Here is a 15374-nt window from a genome sequence, read left to right on the forward strand (position 1 = left end):
GGCTCTATAGGTCGGCCTCTGTTCAAACAAACAAGCATAGCTTATGAGGAGCCATAAAAGCTGGTTCATGTCTTTGATATTGTCGCCACCCCCAATCGGACCCTGAACAAGTGGAAAGATGGATGGATGGATGGATGGATGGATGGATGGATGGATGATAAAAATAACAGCTGTGTTTTTAGGCCACAGATTTTCCCATAAGTCTAAATTCCCTTGCAAATGTAAACTCTCTTAATGAAATCAAACAAAGCCACACCTTTAAATGACAAAATGTCACACCAGCTCCTTAGAGCGAAGCAGTTCAGCTTACAGACGATAACTTTGTTTACACACTTGGACATTTGTTTACAGTGTTTGATATGGTTTACTTTATCAAGTCCGCTTGGTTACATAAGACTCTGTGCTCTGATGTGTGTTTGACTACGTTCAGCCCTGTGCTTCTTTCTCTGTTTGACAGAGAAGGAAATAATTTTTGTGAGTCACCCAATGTTCACAGGTCTAAGTATAAGGGGTTATGAAAAACACTGAACAGGGTTTGCCTTTATCCCAATGGAAACCACTGGGAAATCATTTGTGTTTAACACTTGACATTTGACTTTGCTAGATCATTTCATTGGATCATTTGCTAGGTCATATTTGTAAGGCAGGGTGCGTAAGACAGATGTATCTGAAACTGATATCAGTGAAACAAGGTTTAGTTAAAAATAATAATAATAAAAAAAAACAGACAATGAAGTATAATACAATTATATATCAAATTGAGGTAGACAGATTGAGTTTATTTAGTATTAATTTACTGACAACATTACTGAGTACAAAAGATTCTGGTGTTCATCATTTCACACAAGACAGAGTTTTATTGTTAGTCTTGTAAAGCACATGTATACACTTACCAGCCACTTCATTAGGTACACCTATTCAGTTCTTAATTAATGCAAATATTTAATCTGCTAACTCAATGGCAGCAACTAAATGTATTTAGGTGTGCAGATATCATCAAGGTGACCAGTTGAAGTTAAAACTGAGTATCAGAATGAGGAAGAAAGGTGATTTAAGTGACTTTGAACGTGGCATTGTTGTTGGTGCCAGATGGGCTGGTCTGAATATTTCAGAAACTACTGATCTACTGTGATTTTCCCAGAAAATCATCTCTAGGTTTTTAGAAACTAGTCTAAAAAAAGAGAAAATATCCAGTGGCAAAAATGTCTTGTTGATGCCAGAGGTCAGAGAAGAATGCTTTGAGCTCAAGGCAGCAATAACTCAAATAGTCATCACTTGTTACAGCTAGTGTATGCACAAGACGTTGAACCTCGTGTGCTACAGCAGCAGAACTACACTGGGTTCCCATCCTATCAACTAAGAACAGGAGTGATGGTAGAATTGAACAAGCACACCAAAATCGGAAAACAGATGATTGAGAAAAAAATGTTTCCTGGTCTGATGAGTCTAAATTCTGACCCTACCAAATGTTACAGAAGAAATCAAGTGTAGACAACATAAATGCCAAATAGCCCATCTTTGCTTGTATGAGTGGTTCAGGTTTTTGTTGGCGGTGTAATGGTGTGGGGGATATTTTCAAGACACACTTTGGGCGTAGCATTTGCCACCAACTGAGTGTCGTTTAAAGCCACAGCTTACCTGAGTACTGCTGCTGGCCATTTCTGTACTTTTATGTCCACAGTGTACCCATCTTCCAGCATGATAAGATGCAGTGTCACAAAGATCAAATCAACCCAGACTAGTTGAACATGTTACTGAGTTCACCGTACTCAAATGGCTTCTATAGTCACAAGATCTCAATTCATTAGCACACTTTTGGAATGTGGTGGAACGGGATATTGTCATCATGGAAGACCAGCTGGCTCATCTGCATAAACTTGTCAAATCTGTGTCACAATAAAGTCAGGTATGAGGGAAAAAGTGGGTCCAATCTCGTATTTGCAATGTTGTAGTAAGTAAGGAATGTGTTATTTATATATCACCTTTCAAGAGAAAGATCCCAACAAAATACCAGAGCGTTAAAAAAAAGAAAAAAATAAGAGTACAGTGAGTCTTTCTGTGTTTTGTAGGCCCAAGCAGATCACATTTTTTGCTGTCTGCAACCCAGGATTATGGAAATAGTTTTATCTGAGTTAACTCACATTATATCAGTTCGTGGTAGGGTATCTTATTTGGATGTGATGTCTCACCAAAGCACCACCCAACCTTCCTAGAAAAAAATGTGTGTGTGCATGCATATGCATGGGTGTATTCAAATAAGGAAAATATGTATGGGAAATTCCAAAGTGTTCGCTCACAGGGTGTCGCTTTATGGTTGGGATTTTCTCCAGAATATTGTAGGGTCTTTAACTTACAGTATAAAACACATTGAGGAGATTGCAGTTGTGATTTGGTGCTATATACAATAAATAATCCTGAATTGAACTGAACTAAATACTATGTATGCATGTACAGCAATTGTTAGTTTTGCTGGAGATGAGGAAGATGTGTCTACATGTCTCCACGCTTTTATTAATATGCATCAGTCTAGTGGAATTGAGCAACATATTAGTAAGAGAAATATGGAAAAGTAGCTGTAGGCTCTATGACTAGAAACAAAGTATTCCACCTGGCAGGGAAGCTGGCCAGAGGCTGACAGAAACATGGAGATAGGATGTCAGGGCAATTAAAAAGTCCACTCAAGCATCAGCTGTGGAAGAAGAAAGGGTTAACTTCTAGGTAGAAGGCACAGCCAGAGAACCAACAGGTTGTTGACAAGAAGAAATCCATGCCTTCCTTCTAACATCAGGAGATATGTTGGGGTTAATGGAGCAAAGAATTAATGAATGGTCGTCCCAGGCTGACAATGCAGTATGTCTGCCAGAGGCTAGTTGTCTGATTGGTGGAGGAGTGAAGATCAGAGAGTCTCAGGCTGAAAACTCTCTTTTGCTAGATATTAAAATGGTTAAACACGCTCAGACTCTCTTTCCCCTCCAAACATTCAAATAGATTTTTCTGCTGATGAATAATATCAGACACTTACAAAAAACACACTGTTGTCAATTTCTCATCAGGATTATGAACGCATGCTTTAGAAGATGTCAAACAGGTCTGTGTCAATAAAAGATGAATAGGTGTTTTAAACAAACAGACAATGGGAGTCTATTGTCTCTCCTTCAGTGGGGAGGAAACACACTCACTGTTTTCACAAGGAACACTGTGATCATCTAAGCATGTGTTGCTGACGTATGTTTCTAAAAACCCATGTGAAATTTATCTACTGATCCACGTCCTGCATGTAACAGTAGTTAGTTAATGTATAACTTGACTTGTCAATACCTTTCCTATTTGCTGTGGTTAAAGGGCACACAGATGTAAAATCCTTAAAATGTTGTATTAGGACCTGTATCACATTATTGCAAAAATATAAAACTCAATTTGTGATTTATAGTGTGTGTGTGTGTGTGTGTGGGGCGGGGGTCACATGTATGAATTATTCCTTATCAACATATGACACCTAACCCTAAGGCTCTTAGACGAGGATAACTCATTAAAAAGACCTCAGCTAGCCATTATTTTTCTGTCTTTACCCTTAAGGAGAGACAGATTCTAGTTTATCACTTTCTCTTCCGGGATGGATTTGAATGCCTTAAGGGCAGAAACACAGAACAGCAGCAAAGAGGTGTGGCCACACAGCTCCAATGACAGGTAGACACAAGGAGGAGCTACATTACCTGTGCAGAGCTGGCGGCCAGTGCACAGGGAACAGTACACCTGTTGTACTTCCCAGGCTCTAGCTCTTTTTTTTGTTTGTTTATTTTTTTTCGCTCTGTTTCCTTGTGTCTCTTTCTTTCCTTGCCTTTTTTTGATTTTAGTCTAATAGCAAAGCCTCATGATGGATCCCAAGGAGGGCGGTGGAAGTGAGAAGGAAAAGGAAAAGGAGAAAGTGATTAAAAGGAGGAACCGGCCTGTGTTCCTGCGTTACCTGGAGAGGAGAAAGACGGACACAATCGTAGCTGATGACACGGACAAAGGTGACATCAACCTGGGGACGCTGGTGAGGAGGAGTCAGTCTGACAAGACAGAGTACAGCGCCAAACTTAAAGGTACAGCAACTAATGATGTCCCTCAGGGATCAAAACTATGGCAACAACTTATACGCGCAACTGTCCTTCTGAAAAGTCTCTGCATTTCAAACATGGTGATAAAATGCTGTGTGGGAGAAGTTCAGACAAATAGATCTGAATGTAGACGGGCTGTAGGAGCAGCATCGATGGCTTTCGGGCAAATAGTGATCACACACACATACGCACACACAAAAGTGTGGGCCGCTCTGCACCCTGAACCTGTTGTGTTAATATGTGTTGAGCAGGCGATACTCCCACAGGGATGAAGCCACATATGCAAAGTGTGCTCCAAACTCAGGCACAGAGGAGTGGCTTAAAATTGTTCCAGGCCAGCTTGTAAACAAGGCCAGTGTTGTGCGATGGGGGGGACTTTGGATCTTTTTTTTTTTTTTATTTAAAATGTTGGGTCTTAGTTTTGATCACAGTGGCCGTAGCATTTAAACCAAAAACCATGGGAGGCATAAGCCAGCTGCAATAGGAAATGAGCTGTGAGAAACAATTGTCAATTCAGCTGTGTGTTGCCTCATTACTACTGCTGACACAGTCTTTTCATTCTAACACATAGTAGTAAGTAAAACTGGATTCCCCTGTCCTTAAAGTGCAGTCAGTGCCTGGGAATGCTCCCTGCCGATGACATCAATCATCAGCAGGGGGTTGATATGAAAGATTAGGTAAGTATGTAGGCTTTCCTGTGCCACTTGTTCTTTGTCTTCTTTTTCATTGAACAATGCTCATCACATGACAACATGACTGCACCGTGGTTCAAATAACTGTCTAATAGTGCAGTCTAACCTAGTTCCATCTTGGTGTTTTGTGGATAACAACACCTTTCACACACACACACACACTTTTGTCTTTTCAGAAGATGTTAAGTTTATATGAGACATAACCACTCTTCATCCCTTTGTACTTTCTACTTTCAGAACCTGCATCATGGCAGGCTGAGTTGTACAAAAAACACTGTGATGTTTTGAGTAAACTATTTACCCGCGCCTTTTGACTTCACCCTCAGGGAAACCAGCAGCATTACATATTTACACCAATGCAAATATTGACAGAACGATGACTTCACTGAAAGAGGAAACATATGACTTGCTGCTAGAAAGTCTCTTCTCATATGCTTGCCAGACAGGTTGGTCAAGCCATAGAGCCATGGCAACAATGACATCAATTTGTCTAATTATTTACCGCAACTAAATAAAATACTTCCAACAATGATTTACCAGCAAAAAACGCCACAGGACAGTAATGGAACAGATAAAACTACCTATTTGTTTGTAGTTTCTGAAGTCTTTCTCGCCTGTTTTCTAACTTTCAAATAACTTCAGGCATTTAAAAAACAATTTAATTTATTGTGTCCAAAGTATTTCTCCTTCCCACTGATTGCCACAGGGGCCTGTGCTATGCGGATAAGTCTGTCATGTCATTTTTCTTGATGGTGATACATGATACACTGTGGCCTTCATTCTTTCCTGTCCACTCTATTGGATCCCTTTCACTGGACTGAGCAGTTAAAAACGCCCTGTATTTGCTTTCATGAGAACTCCGATCCTAGTAACCATACCTCACCAAACATAATGCCGGCAGAAGGATAAGTTGAAATGTCCCGCCTATTCTTGATCCATGTTTTTTTTTTTTTAAACTCTGTGGAGGGAACCTTTCAAGGTCAAGTTTGAATGAGACAGACGACGTGTTCAGTTCAAAGCTCTGGAAAGGAACCGGGATTCATTTAACACATTAAAACCTTTTACAGTGGCAGGAAAATATCTATTTATGACTATAATATATATATATATATATATATATATATATATATATATATATATATATATATATATATATATATATATATATATATATATATATAGTATATGCTATACCATGTAATGACCAGGTGAGGTGGCTTCAGTATAGTTACTGTGCAAGTAGAGCCTTCACAAAGACAACCACATTTTAACCACATGTTAAAATATACTAAAATACTTAAAGTATTTTAGGAAGGAAGAACATTGTATTCCAATTAATTATATTCCTTCAGTGACTCTTATGTCACTGAAGGAATATAACTGAAGGAATTGTGTGAAGCTCTTGTTGAATTGGCAAAAAAATCAGTCAAATAAATCATGACTAACCACTGCAGATTCATTTTACAGTTTCACAAGGCTGGGAAGCAAGGTGAAACTGTACGCAGCAGATCTCTGGAGTCACTCACCGATGCTGAACACTGCTCCCATTCATAAGAGAGCAAGTACCGGCCAGAAACACAAGATGCATTCTGCGTAGCTTCAATAAAGGGCATCTGTTTCGTCATCTTCAGTCTGCACCAGCAGGCAATGGCCATGTTACTCAAGCTGCTGATATATAGATGTAGTCATCTTTTGCAAATGGTTCCTTGGTTCCCCCCCCAAAATACAAGAAGCTCTTGGTAATATTTGTACACTAAGATGAACTTCAACTTTTTAGAGTTTGCAGTGTTTACTCTTGTGTGTGTAATGCATAACCTGAGGCTGACGGAATACATTTGTTTAAATGTGCATGCGTGACTGTGTGTGTGTTTGTTCATCAAAAACATGTGAATCAGTGCTGATGTGTGTGTTGGTGTATTTGTACGTGTGTACTCATAACTACACCCCCCCCCACACACACACACACACGCAGCAGATGGAATGCCTGAGCACGCTGTAGGATTACATCAGTGGCACGATTAGTTTTGCAACCTGACACAGGTCTTGCAGCCTTCTGTCTCTCCCCCCCCTCTTTTCGTCGTGCTCTCGCAGCAGAGGAGGAAGCAGTGTGTGGTGTCGATTAGGCAGCAAGGAAGCATCCCTCTTCCCTGAGCAGACACTCCTGCCTGCCATGCAAAGCACAGAGCAGCCACAGACTGATTAGGCAGCAGAGCAGTTAAAAAAAGAAGCAGAAGTCAGCCTGACTGGCATGTTAAGTGAAGTCTCTTGGCATTCAAGTAAAAATAATTAGATCACTGTGAAATAAAGAATGCTGCTTAGGCATCAAGAGGATGTGTTACAGTTTTTTCAAAGCATCGCACAGCTTATGGCGCCAGGGTATTTACCCAGATTTTAGAAAATGTCACATAGATGGCTTAAAATGGTAGAAAACATATAAAATTAGCTCATTAATGTTGTATAATCTGTGTGACTCATTAGGACAGATGCTACGATTGTGATGTCAAATAAAAACCTTTCCGAAATTTTAACGTTTGACTGTCTTTTACTTTTAGAGAAAATGACACCACGTGGTCTGTCCCCAATCCCATCTCCGGCCGTTGACCCAGAGGAGTTGCGTGCGAGGAAGATGAAGCGCAGGGCAAAAGTCATTCAGGAACTTGTTCAGACTGAAAAGGACTTCCTCACTGACCTGGAGCTGTGCATTAGAGAAGTGGTGCAGCCTCTGCGAAATCTCATGGTAGGTGCTTTTCACGATCCTCACTAAAATCTCTTGTAACCTTACCGCTGACAGATATCCATATACGCTCATTGGCCGCTTTGTTAGGCACACCTGTTTAAGTCCTTGCTCGGGCATATAGCTAATCAGCCAATCAAATGGCAGGAATTCAGTGTGTTTAGACATGAGATATGGAGAATCAGAATAGAGAAGAAAAGTGATTTAAGAGACTTTGATTGTGGCATGGTTGTTGGTGCCAGTAGCAGGCCTGGTCTGAGTAATTCAAAAACTGCTGATCTATTGGGATTTCCCCACACAACCATCTCTAGGGTTAACTTAGACTTGTCCCAAAAACAAAATATTTTCAGTGAACAGCAGTTTTGAGTAAATAACATGGCCAGAGAATGGCCAGTCTGCTCTCAGCTGACTGGAACGCATCGATAACTCACATAACCACTCATTACAACCAAGAAGAGCATCTCTGAATGCACAGCGCATTCAACCTTAGAGCAAATGGGCTGCAGCATCAGAAGACCACACTGGGTGTCAACTAAAACAATTTTCAATAGACGAAATGAGTGTCAATTTCTGCTGCGATATTCAGATGATAGAGTAAGAATTAGGTGTAAATAACATGAAAGCATGGATATATCCTGCATTGTTTCAGTGGTTCAGGTTGGTGGTTGTGATATCAGTGTGGGGGAAATACTTTGGCTCACTTTGGGCTCCTTACTACCAGTTGAGCATTGTTTAAACACCACAACCTACCTCAGTGTCTACCAATTTATGACAACAGTGCATCCATCTTATGATCATGTCATTATGAATGTTTCCAGCACCTTGTAGAATCTACGCCAAAAAGAATAAAACACATTATTAAGGCTAAAGGGGATATTAGCAAGGTATACCAAAAAACCTGTCTGGTGTATGCGACAACAACAATGAAAATCAGTGCCAATGTAAACCTCAGTTCAAATTCTTAAACTATACGCTGAGCATTTGATAGAAGGTCATGAATCTCTGCTTAAATGTCAAAACAAAGCAAAGCCTGGTCATTTAAATAACATCAACCTTTGGTTTAACAATACTCAGTTTAACTGACGTGTGGGTAGAAAATGCACTTGTACATTTTGAGTCTGCTGGGTTGCAGGTTGTGGATGTGGATCGACTGTTCACCAACATGGAGACGGTGTGTGAGGTCTCTGCAGCACTCCTTCACAGACTGCACGAGGCCATGGCTGACCCTGATCCAGAAGCCGTTGTCATAGGTAACGCTAGTCTAGTTTCTGAGTGACTGACAAGCTGTCTGACTGAAGCAGTTTTGTCTTTGGCGATTGTTGCTGGTCACATCAGTAGTAAATGAAACATGTTGTCTCCCATTTTAATTTAAAGGAGACGTATTTATCCAGGCAAAGGCAGCTTTAGAAGATGTATATAAGATTTACTGTTACCATCATGATGAGGCTAACGCATCCCTCAAATCCTATGAGAAAGATGAAGAAATCAAGCAACATTTTACCACATGTGTATTAGCACTGAAGTAAGTTAAGCCACTTTCTCTAAATGATTTTCACCTTTATTATTTTTTTTATGTTTATTATTATGTATTCCAAAAATGATCCTTTTCTGTTTGTAATCTTCTTTCTTTTCCTTTCAGGAAAATCTATGATAAAGAGTAAGTGTAGTTACTGGCAAAATTTTTGCACTATGTATTTTTTGTTATTACTTTAGCTTTGATAGCTGATTATTGGCTATTATGCACATTTGCACAGAGGGAAACCTAATTTGTTGGATATGGGTTCACTGCTCATCAAACCCGTTCAGAGGATCATGAAGTACCCATTGCTTCTTGGGGAGCTGTGGCACGCCACGCCTGAAGACCACACCGACTATCAGCCGACGCAGGAGGCATTCACAGCTGCCAAGATCATAAATATTAACATCAATGAATTCAAAAGACGCAAGGACATAGGTGAGATTTCATTCACACTGACATACGTGAGGCAATTTTTATTCATAATGTGTGTTTGTAAAAAAAATGCATCTATATGAACGGCTTTAGCAAAACTGCAAATTTATTTTGTGTACCGGTATGTGTGTTTTATACACGATCCATACCAAATATATCCATACCAAATCTGATCAGACCTGTTCCCCGGCTTTTTGTTGATTCTCAGTTATGAAGTACAAGAGGTTGGAGGATGACGGCACACTGAGGGGAAAATTAAACAAGTTTAACATCCACTCCATCAGGAAGAAGGGAGACAGGTTTGCCGGTTATCTCAAAATCCTCGCGGGTGCTGATACACAGGTAAAACAAAGTGACAGCAAACTTTTTCCAGTTCATTCTCCACTCTTTATAGCTAATATGAGCTATACAGAGGAATAATTGGCTATTAGTATGTTTATGTGTAAGTGATGTGTTATTTCCGTAGGTGAGAGATGAAGTGTTTGACAGAGAGGAGAAGCTTTTCAGGAGTTTAGAGAAAGCTGCGAGGCAACTGGTCAAAAACGTTCAATGTTACCTGCAGTACACTCAGGTAAGTACATGTTTGACCATTTTCTTTTGCAAAATATGCATAATATATAATTTGGCTTATTTTAAGGTTTGTTTTTCCATGTTTCCTGCAGGAGATGGTGTCTGTAGCTGTTCAGAGTGTGCAGGATGTGAAGAACATAGTCAAGGATTCAAACAAAAATGATGGCAATGGTTTGGTCCACGACAATGGCTACGATCCCTATAAGGTCTTTGTAAGTGTGCTATTTGTTGTCCTTCAGTGCAAAAATGTTTCCAGTTTGCTTTTATATTTGTATCACTGCATGATATTCTGTGCCAGTGTCAAAGTACACTCTTCATCTCCACTTTGAGAAAACTGCTGGGCCTCAAAGATGCGTCATAGAAAAAGATTTTGCAAAAAGATCTCTCTCTTTTTATTTTTAAGGAGATGCTCACAAAACAAAACTGTTTATATGTACAAATTAAATAAGTATGTTATGAGCTACACAAACTAATCTTCATTTCTTTCCTTTTGCCATGTTTTTCCCCCAGAGACACAATTTGGAGCACTTGGTGCTCACCCCCCTCTCCTCTCTGCACGGCATGTTCACAGCCCCTCAGAAGCTCATCCAAAAACGCTATGACAAATTACTAGATTACTGCAGTCGCCTGGAGCGCTCTTCCTCTTTTTCATCCTCTTCTTCCACCACTTCTTCCTCTCTTTCACCGGCATCAGAAGACCCACCAGGTCCAGCCAAGAGAGACTACGAAGCTCTCAATGCTTTGCTAGTGGAAGAACTGCAGAGGTTCAACACAGCTGCATACACTATCCTGACTAACAGTGTGGTGTTTCTAGTGGCGCTACTTAGAGGGCTGATGAATAATGCACTGATGGGTGCTCCATCAGTGCACCAGCTACCAGTAAGGATACATCTACAAATATCCCATTTGGAAGACTTTAAAGGTTTTTTTTAAAAATAAAAGAACAATAAAGCTAACCTGTGTTATGTTTGCCTTTTCAGCCTCCGCTGTCAAACATTGCTGAGGTCCAGAACAGCATCATGGATGAGCTGAATAATCTGACTTTTGTCAAGGACAATGCACAGAAGTTAATGGAGCGAAAAGTCAGCTTTGAAAAACGAGACAGGAAAACTGCGGTAAGAAAGCTGAACAGACTAATCTCACCTTTACGTAAAGCCTCAAGTGTGTGATTTTAAAACCTCTGGTCTGAGGATTTTTCCATTCGTCACTGATCACAGGTTAAAACAAATGTGCCATAGTCTTCAGTTTTGAGAAAATTCAAAAAGACCTTTGTTTTTCCAAACTCTGACAAAATCAGTCGCAAGGCATAAATGCTCAGTTATACGCATCACAGATCCCAGGCTATGATGAAGCTAAGTACTTGATTCAGGAGATAGGCATCAGTCTCATTTGCAGGATTGTGTAAGTGTGTTGACCCAACCATCATTTCTCTATAATTTGCTTCAGAAGACCAGACTTTCTTCTTTTTAAAGTGCTCTTGAGCAAAAGTTCTCCAGGCTTCTTACGGTCTTTCAAAGTTTTTCTTTGGGCATTGGCTGCTTTTTCCCTGCTATTTCAATTTGAGTGTAGTTCTTGTACCTGATCTTTTATTTTTTGCATGTTTACTCAGCAAAGACTGAACTTTGCGTCATTCAAGCATAAAAAACAAAACAAGTAAAAGGATGCACCAGCGTTGTGTCTGTTACCAGATCTAAATGGGGCTTGGGAGCACTTTTTTATTAGCAGCCTTTCACAAAAACACATCATTAGTTCCCATTTCTTTAGCCAACTCTATGAAATTGTCAAATGTAGCACAGTTTTACAGGCATAAAATGGTATTTTTGCACCAACAAGGTGATTTCCAAAAACTATTAGCCCAAAACTTGGCATATCTTGGGATGGTGTGCACTGTATCCCCAAAAACTTGAGGAAATTAAACAAATAGAATACAATAGAAGAAGTGACAGGACTAAAAAACGAAGTCAGTGAAAGTCATGTCCTTAAGAAATGGATGCCAAGAAGCCATTCTTACAGAAGGGAAACAGGGAAAAAAGGCTGAGGTATTCTAAATTACATAAGAATTGGGCTGAAAATCTGTAACAATTAGTCTTATTGGGGGAAGTATCCAAATTTTACAATACGTACAGAGGAGGTCATGAGAGAGATACAGCCATCAGTAAAACACTGTGGAGGCTCAAGACTTTTGCACAGTACTGTATATTGGCATGCTCATTGGTCTGCATACGCATATACACTAAAACATCTGCACCTATATTAGAAGGCTCTTTTTCTTGAGCACGTGAATAGATGTGTTTGAACGTCCTAGCTCCAGGATCATATTACCATTCACCCTCCCTAGATTACCCTTGTGTACTGTTACCTAACACTCCTACGTAAACCTGCACACCACATACCCACTTCAAATATTTACGGCAACACTTCGTGTTGTGCTGTCCTTCAGGTGCCGGAGGTGCAGCATCAGACCGAGGAACAGCGTGCCTGGCTGCTGGCAGAATACCCAGTGAACCGACTGTACCAGTTGAAGAGGAAGTGCAATGGCTGCCAGGAGCAGGACCTGAGCCTGCTGGAGGGAGAGCTGGTTGCTCTGATTGAGGACACAGATCCGATGGGCAGCAGCAGCCGCTGGCTGGTACACACTGGAGGCAAGTGTGTGTGTGTGCGCATGTAGTACTGTTAGTAAGACACACACCGTGGATTAAGTTATCACACTGGATCATCTGCAAGTATGGGTGCCACAGGTTTTATCTAATGCATTTTTCTCTGTGAAAACACTCACACCAAACTTTACTTTCTGGCCTTGATAAGTCAGCAGATGAGAATTTGTCCCAGGAGCTCCTGTGCTGTCATGGTTGCTGGTTGCCTCTGGAGATCGTTGCCTCACAACAATGCCGGCTCCATAGCTTGTCTCTATCTCTGCTTTGCGTCTCATAGAGGCACCTGAGATCCCAGCATCTTGCTTGGAACAAACTGCTGTACGCAGTTGTATGCAGTGTTACTTAGAGTACAAAGACTTTTCCCCTGGGGATTCAGAGACAAGGATGAAGAGATATCACTGGTGCTCATCTTTGTACTCTGAAATAACAAGTTCTTTTTTAAGAACACTAGAAAAAAAATAGTGTGTGTATGTTTCTTGGCGTAAAGTACATTCTTCACAGGCTTGTCTTTTCCTCAGGGATAACAAGCATTCCCAGGAAGTTGTTGTTCTTCCTTCTGTTGATATCAACACTATGAATATGCGGGCCTCATATTTACACACTCTTCAGTAACTCACTGGAACTGGATTCGAGACTTGTGTAAGCAAGTGCTCTGTGGCCTCTGGATGAAGCCCCTTAACACTCACTGTCATACATCTCTAAGATTGCTGCTTTGATCCCATTGTGATTTGAATGGATTATTTTCTTGTGCCAATCAAAAAATATGAATGAAAGACAAATGAAAAAAATAACAGTGGCTTTAAAAGATTACGTTTCTGGCAGAAGATGCCATATTGATATTTTTCTATAACATCCATAATAATCTGCAGGGCTACATATAAAGAGAGATTAAGCTTTTTTTTTTTTTTTTTTGAATAAAGCTTAAAAAAAAAAAAAGCTTAATTTTAGTGAACCTGACAAACTATCTCTGTGTCCCTTGTCAGGTATGCAAGGCTATGTCTACTCCACCTTCCTGAAGCAGTACAACCCTCTGAGGGACTCGCAGCGGGCAGGCCAGATGGCCAAAGAGCAGCCCCAGCAGCAGCCACCTGCTACGGTGGATGAGGACTTTGATGACCTGAGTCTGTTCGTGTCAGGAAGCGGCAGCAGCAGCCTGCGCAGCTTCAAGCTCTGCGCCACTGACAGTTGCTCAATTCTCTCGGGCCTGCAGGGGGAGCTGGAGAGCACTGAGGACACGGAGGACACAGTGGACTCTGAGGCTCAGCAGGTGTGTGTGGTGGTCTGCCAGCTGATCAGTACTGCTCTCACAGTGTCATATTAACATATCGCACTACTTAGCTCCATAGAGGATAACCTAACAGTTAAGGTCAGAGTAGCTGTATACACTGAAGTTAGAAAAAAAAAAAAAGAAGACTGAAATTCAAGGTCAGAAATAAAACAACAACAACAACAACAACAACAAAACGCACATCACATAGACCTTAAAAAAACTGATTTAAAAAAAAAAAAAAAAAAAAGGCTCAGCCAATAATAACTAATGGTTTACCCGAGCCACAGCTGTGAATTATGGGTTATTGCAGCGCGTAGGTAAACGAGGACCGCAGGTATATAGACTCGATCAGCAGAAGATGAGTCACTCTAAAATCACGTCTAATGGCTTCACCCTGTCTGCTGACATTAAATTTAATTGTTTTTAAAATAGCATTACATGGTGAGATTGCTGTCACTCAGCAGCACTCGTAGGGTTCGTCCTTGGGGCCTTTGACTGAAATACATCTCTGATCATCATCGAGTTAAAAGGTCTTGAAATACATAAAAGATTATAAATAAAAACTGACATAGGTTAATGGATCGCAGCGAGTGAGAATCAGTATTGGTGTTACTGCTGTGTTTTGCCAGGAAGCTTAACACTGCCACCTTCTGGATTAACAGGAGTGCCTACATATTCCTTCATGATGCCTTTTGTTTTAGGTTTTTGGATTGAATCTTAGCTTTTTGCTTTTAACACATTTTAAAAGCGATAATTGCATCTGCCTTTGCTCACACCTAAACTGGGTCTGTTTCCACAGTATTACGCCGTGTATGCATTTCAAGCCCGATGCGAACAGGAACTGACCCTGCAGGAGCACCAGCACGTTCGCATCCTTCAATTCTGTGACCTGGGAGGTAACAAGGAGTGGTGGTTGGCTGAGGCTAACGGACAAAAAGGATACGTCCCGGCCAACTACCTCGGCAGGATGTCCTACGCCTAAAACACCCAATTCTGAGCATCAGTTTACCGTTTTAACAAAATGTAATTGAACCAAGCTACATTTCTGCTTGGCGAGCATCCCAACAGATATTATTATCATACCATAGTGTTGATGTTGAACCTGCTTGGCCTTCAGAAGATAACAAGAGAGCTCACTAATGGAGCTTGACCAGTGATCTGTGATGAATGTGGAGAATTATAAAAGCACAGGGCACTGTGCTGAGCACTTTTTATACTTCAGTGTTGTCGAGTTCATATGAATAATGAAGTGATTTATTAATGAAGTAAATTTTTATATATAAAAATATATGACATGATTTAGAGTATATGTTTTATGTGAAATGATTTATATGAAGTTTTATTCACCGTTTGCCCTGAAATGAAGAAATACGTTCAAAGTCGTTGATAACGTTATGAATAAA

At 40.5% G+C, this 15374-nt stretch overlaps 1 protein-coding gene across 1 annotated transcript; it reads left to right on the forward strand.

Moving 5' to 3' along the window:
• Window positions 1–3729: 3729 nt before the first annotated feature.
• arhgef38 (Rho guanine nucleotide exchange factor (GEF) 38) lies at window positions 3730–15345 on the forward strand. The gene is made up of 14 exons (XM_080880602.1): window positions 3730–4085; window positions 7345–7529; window positions 8659–8776; window positions 8901–9048; window positions 9166–9183; window positions 9281–9480; window positions 9686–9819; window positions 9944–10048; window positions 10140–10259; window positions 10558–10926; window positions 11028–11162; window positions 12488–12689; window positions 13685–13968; window positions 14771–15345. The coding sequence occupies exons 1-14, from the start codon at window positions 3872–3874 to the stop codon at window positions 14951–14953; spliced, it is 2415 nt and encodes an 804-aa protein (XP_080736728.1). The 5' UTR covers window positions 3730–3871; the 3' UTR covers window positions 14954–15345.
• Window positions 15346–15374: the final 29 nt, after the last annotated feature.

The sequence above is a fragment of the Rhamphochromis sp. 'chilingali' genome (assembly GCF_963969265.1).
Source record: "Rhamphochromis sp. 'chilingali' genome assembly, chromosome: 4".
In the NCBI taxonomy this organism is placed as follows: Eukaryota; Metazoa; Chordata; class Actinopteri; order Cichliformes; family Cichlidae; genus Rhamphochromis; species Rhamphochromis sp. 'chilingali'.

Coding starts and splice junctions, on each gene's coding strand:
- arhgef38 (XM_080880602.1), top strand. CDS start 3,872: ATGATGGATCCCAAGGAGGGCGGTGGAAGTGAGAAGGAAAAGGAAAAG. Junction 10,260..10,557: donor ACGATCCCTATAAGGTCTTT/GTAAGTGTGCTA, acceptor TTTTTCCCCCAG/AGACACAATTTGGAGCACTT. Junction 13,969..14,770: donor TGGACTCTGAGGCTCAGCAG/GTGTGTGTGGTG, acceptor CTGTTTCCACAG/TATTACGCCGTGTATGCATT.